At 41.5% G+C, this 10,248-nt stretch overlaps 1 protein-coding gene across 1 annotated transcript; it reads right to left on the bottom strand.

Moving 5' to 3' along the window:
- Positions 1-5,863: 5,863 nt before the first annotated feature.
- On the bottom strand, positions 5,864-10,132 carry LOC134654324 (uncharacterized). The gene has a single exon (XM_063509788.1). The coding sequence runs from the start codon at positions 10,130-10,132 to the stop codon at positions 5,864-5,866; it is 4,269 nt and encodes a 1,422-aa protein (XP_063365858.1).
- Between the last annotated feature and the right edge of the window lie 116 nt (positions 10,133-10,248).

The following is a 10,248-nucleotide window of genomic DNA, read 5'->3' as shown; positions in this document are numbered from 1 at the left end:
CCAATTCAGCGCAGTGCTGGGTGGTTGGAGAAATAGGGCGGGTAACCAAACGGTGTCAACTACAGCCCTAGTTCACTAATTGCGGATTTTTGATAAATACCAGGTGGGACCTGGCAGTTCCTGCGTTTATTAAGACAGGTTTTACCCCTGGAATCTGGACGATTTGGGTTGTCAACTAGACTTCTTAAAAAGCCAGGTTCTAGTCCAAATATCCCGTATCTATATATTTATATATTCACTTTTATATTACCCTTTTCCGGCTATATATCCGCTGTCCCAACCCCCTGTGTGGATATATTGGCCAGCACACGAGGAATAGGATCTAGACTAAATCGAGCTTCCTCACTCGTCTTAGTTAGCTGTAGACTAGAGATTACTCATTGCACATCGAGTAATTACGCGAGTAAATTAAATGTGTATCCCGGGATACTAGTTTGCAAATATATCGGTAGAGTAGTTGGTTAGTTTAGCTGTTAGGGCTAGGTTTTATATTTGTTTGGCTTAGGGAATTTTAAGTTTAATCTAGGGTTATTAAATTTTAATAAAGCCATCAGATATTTACTAGTAGGTAGCTAGGTTCCCCTTCGATACATTTGATATGGCTATTTTTATTGTATATTACGATTATAATTATGGGTTTATGGGTTAATTTCAAAATAGCTATAGCTAGGATGTAGTGTGGGGTTAGGGATTATTAGGATTTTATTACATATACTTATTTATGACTTATTGACAAACTTGACATATTTACTTATGACTTTAAATATATCTTGGTCCTTTGCAACGCTACTGGTAGAAATATATTGTGGGAAAAACTAAAGTTAATAACCACAATATACTGTAGTATTGTAGAGTCACTTTGCTTATGAAAGAAATATTTATTTTGCCTGTCCCTTGGCAGTCTGTATGCCGATTTCATTCTGTTTTCTACAGATCTGTAATTTTCACACTTGGCCTTAAAAATACAAGGTCATATTATTATTGAAATATATCAATGAGTGGTTTGTCTGGGCTAGGTCGAGGCAGATGCAAGACCGTAGTTTATTTTGGTCCGAAAGTGTGATTCAGAATGACTACAACAACGGTCTGGATAATATCATTTCATTGTATACTAAAATATGTTTACTACAAAATTACAGTATTCTGGGGATTTAGAGTGGATCAAATATAGCTGCTCTACTACCAGTATTTTGTTATGTTAAATTGTCCCTTTGATTTCCTCTCAATGTTGACGAAAAATGTCACAAAATAATGACTTGGTCAAATGGTGAAGTAGGCCAGTCATTATAAAAGATGTTCCTTCTGGACCACAAAATAGTTCCTTCCGAACTGGGGCGGGGATTCTGACCTGCAACTGGATGATGATCACGGGTGTCGCGGAGGCGGAGCGACATCTATACCCCAAAAACAAAAATGTTTGTAATTGTGACATTTATTAGAATTCATTCTGACATTGACCAACTGACTATTACATTTGACAGACTTTACTTACTTTGACATACTTTACTGACAATTTTACTATGACATTTCTCGGACATACTTAATTATGACATTTTACTATTGACTTTTTGTTTACATCATATTACAGACTTAGTCAGACTAAGTCTAACATTACTAAAACTTGCAATAATCTTTTTTACAACTCGGACATATATTTTATTCAGACATAATTTACGGTTTAATAATTATTTGACATTATTAGGATTCATAACTCTTTCCTTATATGCGAAAAGGATTTCGGTTACTATTAGCGGTTACGACGAAGGGTTCTACATAAACACTAGACGATCATTTGGCCAATTTACTGATCCAATTCAAGATATTAACTTATTTAATTAGCTTTTTAGGTTATTTACATTACTTTTATCTTTATTAATAAAGGTATTTACGGATTGCGGTATTTTAAAGGGTTTTAGAATTTTAGATTTTCTTATTGGAATTTTTAGTGTTTTAGGCTAGTCTAGGTCTAGCTAGGTAGGGTAAAGTAGGGTTAGTTGAGAGGTGGGAGAGTGTTACAATTGGTGCCAGAGACCAGGATAAAGTTTATATCATTTGATTTTATTAATTTGTATAATTGGTTCCGTGACCGCGGATAACTTAAACATATTTTTTATAGCTTATATTTTATAATAATTCGTTCAATTATAAAATTATACCGTGACTGTTTTGTATTGTATAATTTATATTGAGATTAAGTTTATTTAATTTGATTCTATTATTTGATCAACGTTATTAGTTTCATTTTAATTTTGAGTTACATGTCTTGTTTTGGACAAAGTTGTTGTTATAGTTGATTTGTGTAAACGGTCGATTATAGCAACACAATTGTTGTCGTGAAAACGGATAGCATATTATGGGATTGAGTTTTTTTGCTAATTAGAAAACGTTTTTTATGATCATTCTAAAAATAAATTTTAGGCGTATGTATTCATTGCCAAGATAGTCGTAGCTTTTACATACTTTTACGCGATTAAATATTAGAACTTAAAAAAAAAAATCTTAGTTGGCTAAAATTATTAAAGTTGTATATATGGGGAGGCGTACATGTACATACTTATATAGTAGTTTTCTAAATGTAATTTGATAGTTGATTGCTAAAATTATTAAAGTTGTATACATGGGGAGGCGTACATAGTAATGCTTCAAATAGTCTAAAATTGCAGTTTTGTTGTTATTAGATTCTGATATGAATATTCCAGTCGTTGTAGAATTTAGAAATTAGAAATACGTGGCATTCCTTAAAGTTATCGAGAATAGTTAGACTAGTCACAAAAACAAGTCGCGACGGCCACTTTAACTGAAGTTGAGTCTATTATTGTTTAGAGTTAAAGTCATTCGTAGAAGTTACAAAAAATCGTCGCGCCAACCACTTGACTGCAATATGAGTGTTGTTTTCGTCATCGCTCGAGGTTAAACTGTGAATGTGTTTAATTTTTATCATGTAGGGCATAACTTTTAGTGTGAAGTCAAATAAATATTAAGATTACTTACGTTTTTGTGCTGAAGTTATGCTTAGTGCTCAGCTGTAGATAACATTATTTTACTAGAATCACTAAAATTTTAAACATTAAAAATAATAAGTAAAAGATAGTGAGGAAAAAAAAAATAGTTTAATTCATCAAGGTACTCGTATATTAGTAATTATTTGTATGTTTCGGTATTTACATGATTGAGCATTAACATCAAATTACTTATTTCATATATATTGTAGGTCTTTTATACTCAATATTGTTAACACTGCGTTATTCAACAAACTTTTTTACCAAGTCCGTAGGTACGTTGACTTGTGGATAACTTCATACAATTGGGCTTTACGTTGGTGCGCGTGTTCACGCGGTGTTATATGAAAGGGTCTATATTTATTTTTTTAAAAATTTTAAGTAGATATAGGAATGCGTAATTTACTCGGTTGCAATTAAGCTGTTGTTTTATTTTATCTACTGTTTATTGAAGCGGTTTATAGTTTTTGGTTTTAGTGTTCTTATGTGTAAACAAAGTTTGTTAAGAATATTACAATTTCCTAGCTAGAATTGAAATATTGAATAATTATAAATATGTCAATATTAAAGTTTAACGTTTTACGGTATATATGAATCAGGTTACATTGTAGGATGAATAATTATACAATTACACGTTCAGTTACTTTCAGATTTTATTTTTTCAGTTATAGATTTTGTCACTTTTATATTTACATATTTACATAAATGCTAGGAATATTTATGAGTTATTTAAATAATCAGTAATTCAGTAAAACATTTTTCAATAAGCCACGTTTTTGCGTTTGAATTAAATAATTTCAGATCCATGACTTTCAAATGATTAGGTAATTTGTTGTAACTTGTGTCACATACAATAAGGACGTTTTTGCAGTGAGTGACAAGTTTGGCTTAGCTAACCTATGTTGGTGTTTAAGTCTAATTGCGTGGGAACTTAAAAGAGTTGAGCTTAAATAAAATATGTATTTATAATTTCAATAAATAATTAGTACGTTAGGTGTGCAAGATAGCACAACCTTTTTGTATAAATTTACCTTTTTTATTATGTTTATGGTTTTGATACTTTTTTTTTGTCTATTTTTATTTGTCAGAATACATTTTGTTTTCTCCTTACCAGTGCCTATTATTATACAGTCGTTAATAAAATTGGTCCTTCAACCGTAAATCTCAATGATAACTCGCTCCAAAAGTGCAATGAGTGAGACGGTTCATAAGGGAGACGGTGAGGCCGTCGGGAGGGACATTGCTCCGCTCGCGCAGGAAGGCGCGGGCCCTGCCCTTCACGAACCGAGGCCGACACCTTCCCGCGTGGCGAGCGGCGCCTCGTCGCGCTCCTCTGCCACCATTGTCGCGCGCCAGCTGCAAGCGAGGGCGCAACATGCGCGCCGTCTGGCTGAAATAGAAAAAGAACGAGAGCGGCAGGCCGCTGAGCGCGAACGTAAAGTTGCTGATCTCGAACTGGAAGCCAGTCTCGCCGCCATAGAGGCGGGCCCAAGCCGACGTGGAAGCCATGGCACGCGCAGTCGTGCAAGCGTACAGGAATGGTTAAATAATACGATTCCTAATACCACTGAGCAACATTTATTAAGTGCCAACCCACCTTTCAGATCCGACGATATTGCGGCCCAGCGCGAGCCACTGGGACCGAGAGAGCCGCACGGCGCGAGTGCCGCGGCATATGAAAACTCTCCTGAGCAAAATCGCCCTGAAGACGGAGGAGTGACCCGCTTAGTAAATTCGCTCGATAAGTTAATAAACAAAGTAAATCAAACAAAGACGGAGCTGCCGACCTTCGACGGCAAGTCATATTTGGATTGGTTAGCTTTAAAAAGAGTTTACGAAAATAAAGCAAACAGTTTCTCGCCTACTGAAAATCTAGCTAGGTTGTCACGCGCCCTACGTGGGGCGGCGCGCGAGGCCGTAGCGGGCCTGCTGGCAGCAGCCCGCGACCCCGCCGCGGTGGTGGCCGCGCTCGACTCGCGCTTCGGTCGTCCCGAGCTTGTCGTCATGCATGAAGTGACGGCGGTGCGTGCCCTACCTAAGGTAAGCTACGACGGTAAGGACCTAGTGATTTTCGCAAGTCGTATTCGTAACTGCGTAGAGGTAATCCGCATGTTAAATAAGCCCGACCATTTACGCTCCCCTGAGCTGTTCCAGGCATTGTGGAGCAAGCTGCCTGCGCTGCTGCGTCCACGGTGGTTGGATTATGCTCATTCGCGCAATGGTAGCGCTTCAAAAATTGAAATGTTTGCCGATTTCCTCTCGCGCGAAGTCGACCTGCAATGCCGATTTGGAGCCGCGGTTGACTACGCGCCAGCTCAAATTTCCCGGCCAAATGGTGGTAGGGACAGAGTAAACGTTATCGCTGAAAATAATCATTCGTCTGATAGCATTCCAACATCATTAAATAATAATGATTCTAGCAATAATTGTTCATTATGTAAACAAAACCATGACTTATTTGATTGTGACAAGTTCGTCAAACTGTCAATTAATGATAGGTGGCAATTTATCAAAAAGAATAAATTATGTCATAGGTGTTTAAAAAAAGGTTTCCATAAAAACAAAACTTCATGTACAAAAAAAAAGTATCAAAACCATAAACATAATAAAAAAGGTAAATTTATACAAAAAGGTTGTGCTATCTTGCACATTCTCCCCTTTTTTTAAGTAGAGACAAGGACTTTCGCGAGCTTCTTTAGGGGTCGACGTAAGATTCGACTGTATAATAATAGGCACTGGTAAGGAGAAAACAAAATGTATTCTGACAAATAAAAATAGACAAAAAAGTATCAAAACCATAAACATAATAAAAAAGGTAAATTTATACAAAAAGGTTGTGCTATCTTGCACATTCTCCCCTTTTTTTAAGTAGAGACAAGGACTTTCGCGAGCTTCTTTAGGGGTCGACGTAAGATTCCAGCGGCGGTAGCAACATCCGCCACTCTAACGATCCCGTCTCTGCCGGGGTATACGGCGGTCACGCGACCCTTGGGCCACGAGCCTCTAGGAAGGTTGCAATCACAAATGATCACAACATCACCCACTGCAACATTAGGCGGTGACCCTCCTCCTACACGTGGTGACAAGCAGGGCAGGTATTCCTTGACCCAGCGCTGCCAGAAATGGTCAGCTAGCCTGACTGCTCTGCGCCACTGGTTTCGACTAAGAAGATCGGCCTCGGTGAGGGTAGCGGGAAATGGGCGCCCAGATGGAGATGTAAGTATAAAATGGGCCGGTGTTAGAGCCTCATCAGCGTCGGCATCGAGTGACACATGGGTTAGTGGTCTTGTGTTCACTAGGGCTTCAGCCTCCGCCAACAGTGTTCTTAAAACTTCGTCTGAAGGAGCCTGTTCTCTAAGGGTCACTTTTAAAGCTTCTTTAACGCTGCGAACTAACCGCTCCCACGCTCCACCCATAAAAGGTGCTGCGGGAGGAATGAAACGCCAATTGATAGATTCGTTGGCGGCAAAATCTTCAACAGAGTCGCCGTAAAGAGCTCGTAACTCCCTGTTTGCCCCAACAAAGGCTGTTCCGTGGTCTGACCAGATCTCTTGTGGTGTTCCTCGACGAGAAATAAAACGGCGTAGACACATTATGGCCGCATCCGTCGATAAACTGTGTACCACTTCAAGATGTACGGCGCGGATGACGAGGCACGTAAATAGGGCAACGTAGCGCTTCTCCCTTCTTCGACCGACCGAAACAAGTATGGGTCCAAAGTAGTCCAGGCCGACGAAAGAGAACGGCCTCTGATGATGAGCCAAGCGAGACTCCGGTAGATCTCCCATCGGTGGTTGAAACGTTCTGGCACGGTGAAGTTTGCAAAACTGGCAGGCATGGGCCACTACACGGACAGCATTTCTAAGGCCTAAAATCCAAAATCTTTGGTGTAGCTCGTTCAAGACCTTTTCTTTGTTAGCATGGCCAGCTTTTTGATGATATCTGGCTATTAGGAGGCGTACTGCTGGATGTTTTCCGTCTAAAATCAGCGGTCGTCTAACTTCGTCATGGACGCCTGTTGCTGCAACTATACGACTGCACATTCGAAGTTGATCTTTGTCATCTATGAAGGGGGACAGTTTGAAAAGGCGGCTGCTTCGTGGCAACGGGTCTCGGTTCTTTATCCGCAAAATATCCTCTTTGAAGGAATCCAGTTGGCTTTGCCGCAAAATATGGCACTCGGCTAGACGTAAATCAGTCGCGGTTATTCTTGGTGGGATATTAGGGGGATTAGAGGTACCAGGAGAGGATGTGCAAGTTGGGTGGAAGGTACATAAGAGTCCTTCAAGACGAGGAAGGTCGAAGTTTACGCCTCGTCTGCTCATACTACGCATTCGCAATAATGATATGAATTGATGCGCCTTTGCCGTTGCTCGCACCATTCTCAGCCATGAGCTGAATCGACTTGGATCCGCAGAGATTGGTGCGGGCAGATCAGTCTCGGTGATAAAATGAATGATGTTTTTATACTCTTCGCGGCCCAATCCGCTGACATCAATTTGCGGTTCAGCGGGCCAGTCCGAGGAAAGGAGAAAGGTAGGCCCAGAGATCCAGCGAGATTCTGGAGAGAGCACAAAACGTTTGGCACGTGTAGCATCATCGGCTACGTTTAGGTCGCTCGGTATCCAATGCCACTCGCTGATGTTGGTAAGCTCCAGTATCTCGCCAACTCTATGAGATACAAAGGGTTTAAGGGTGCGCGCATCACTACGAAGCCAACCCAGTGCAGTCATTGAGTCGCACCAGAAAACGCGTCTCATTGGCTTCAGTCGATGAGCTTCGCATATCGATGTGGCAAGGCGCGCGGCCATTAGAGCACCCTGAAGTTCTAAACGAGGAATAGAGACAGGTCTAATTGGAGACACGCGGACTTTACTGCAGATAAGGGAGAGCCTTACATCACCATTCACATATAGAAAGCGCCAATAGGCCACAGCAGCAAAGGCGGACTCACTAGCATCCGAAAACACATGTAATTCGCACTCTACTACCTCGAGACCGCTCAAGTTATAGCGGCGTGGTATCTGTAAACTGGAAGTGGAGATCAGGTCTTGAAACCATAACTTCCACGCGGCGCTGTCACATTGAGAGAGCTCTTGGTCCCAGTTCAAACCCTTGCGCCAAGCGTCTTGAAACATAATACGACCACGAACGACGATTGGTGCAAGGATTCCAAGCGGATCATAAATTCTCATTACGTGCACTAGAACCTCTCGCTTTGTTAGCTTCTCCGGCAACACGGTATCATTCCTAATGCCAGTATTAAAACCAATCAGGTCGTTAGCGGGTTGCCAGATAAGACCTAGCGTGCGAACGGGCGTAGCCAGGCGACCTAATTCTACGTCAACATTAGTAAAGTGAGGCACCTCGAGCAAAGATTCTTTAGGTAACAACGAAAGCGCACTAGGATTATTCGACGTCCAGCCGCGCATCTCGAAACCAGCGTGAGCATGTACGGTGTAAATATCAGCTGCCAGCTTGGCAGCTTTGCCGACGTCGTCTAAGCTAGTGATGCAATCGTCCATGTAATGGTCGTCGATGATTACTCGAGCCGCGTCAGGGTAAGTTTCCTGCCATTCTAAAGCATTTTTGTTTTTTATGTGTATGGCTGTAAATGGGCTCGACGCGGCGCCAAAAATCATGGATGACATGCGATACGTTTTAATCAGATCACCAGGGGTATCTCGCCACAGAAATCTTTGCGCGTCTCTATCTTTTTCAATAATTTTGATCTGCGGAAACATTTCACGAATGTCAGCGTTTAAAGCGACGGCACCCTCACGAAAACGCATTAGAATACCTAACAAAGGTTGCAAAAGATCAGGGCCAGTCAATAACAAAGAGTTTAATGACACGCCGTAAGATTTCGCAGCTGCGTCGTGTACCGTTCGCAACTTATTGGGTTTATTTGGGTTAATCACGCCAAAATGAGGAAGGTACCAAACAGGACGTCCAGAAGCAGGGCTGGAAGAACATTGTTCAGCGTATTCTTTGGTTAACATGTCATGAATATTGCGACGATAACGTTCAGCATAGCGAGGATCTTTACTCATTTTCTTTTCTAAGCTGAGGAATCTGGACAGTGCTAACTTGTAACTGTCAGGAATATCCAGATTATCAGCCTTCCATAGTAATCCTACTTCAAAACGGCCAACTGGCAGACGGTGAGCCGTGCTCTCTAGTACTTGTATGGCACGCTCATCGTCAGCATTGCGGGCCTCTTTTTTCGATATACCAATTGAATCGATCTTAAATTGCTCCCTAATAAGCTGTTCTAGAGTAAAACGATCGCTATCGGAGTCAGGCTTGCTTACTGTGATATGGTTGACAACGTCAACTCGTTTAGTCTTGCTGCAACCGCAACCAAACAAAACCCAGCCAAGAGCTGTTAAAATAGCTGCAGGTTGTGTCTTGGTTCCTTTGCGCACGTCTGTAGCAAATGACAAATGCCAATTGTCAAGTCCTATAATCAGCATGGGCTTTATGTCCCCGTAGCAAAATTGACCGGCTATGTCAGCTAAGTAAGGGTATTTGCGCACACTATCTTGATGCGCACACTGCCGCGCAGCATCTAAACCGTTAATCGATCTAGCCTTTGTAATAGAGTGAACTTTGGTTGAATGACGACCCTGTATATTAAAATTGACATACTGCACTTTAACGTCCTTGCTCAAGCCAAGTACGCAATCTACGTGAATTAGCCTATCGCAGGTCTTCACTCCAATTCGAGAAGAAATTTTGGAATCAATATACGTTCCTGAGGACCCATCGTCCAATAACGCGAATGTGTCAACGCTACCAGATGGTCCGGACACGGTGACGGCAACTACTTTTAACAACGGCCGTACGGAAGGCAGTTCGGGCGATGAAGAGGTCGCATGCGTCAGAATATCGTGTTCCGAGTCGTCAGGCAGTGGAGCTGCAACGGACGCTTCGGGTAGGCTGGGGGCCGCGGGCGCGATCACGCCAGACGTCGATGGCACTTGCTCGTCGTCGTCGTCGGAGTCGTCGTCGGCGGCGCCGTCGTTGTCCTCCGCGTCGACGTGCGCAGTAACGACGCGTTCAAATTTAGACCCGTGCAACAACTTATGATGACGCAATTCGCAACCTTCTACGCTACATACTTTTTTCATACATGAAGTTTTGTTTTTATGGAAACCTTTTTTTAAACACCTATGACATAATTTATTCTTTTTGATAAATTGCCACCTATCATTAATTGACAGTTTGACGAACTTGTCACAATCAA

The sequence above is a fragment of the Cydia amplana genome, chromosome 14 (assembly GCF_948474715.1).
Source record: "Cydia amplana chromosome 14, ilCydAmpl1.1, whole genome shotgun sequence".
NCBI lineage: Eukaryota > Metazoa > Arthropoda > Insecta > Lepidoptera > Tortricidae > Cydia > Cydia amplana.
The sequence above is the reverse complement of the archived record's forward strand: the minus strand, read 5'-3'. Positions and strand labels throughout refer to the sequence as shown.

Excerpts from the sequence above, each read along its gene's own strand:
- LOC134654324 (XM_063509788.1), bottom strand. The coding sequence starts at position 10,132 with ATGAAAAAAGTATGTAGCGTAGAAGGTTGCGAATTGCGTCATCATAAG.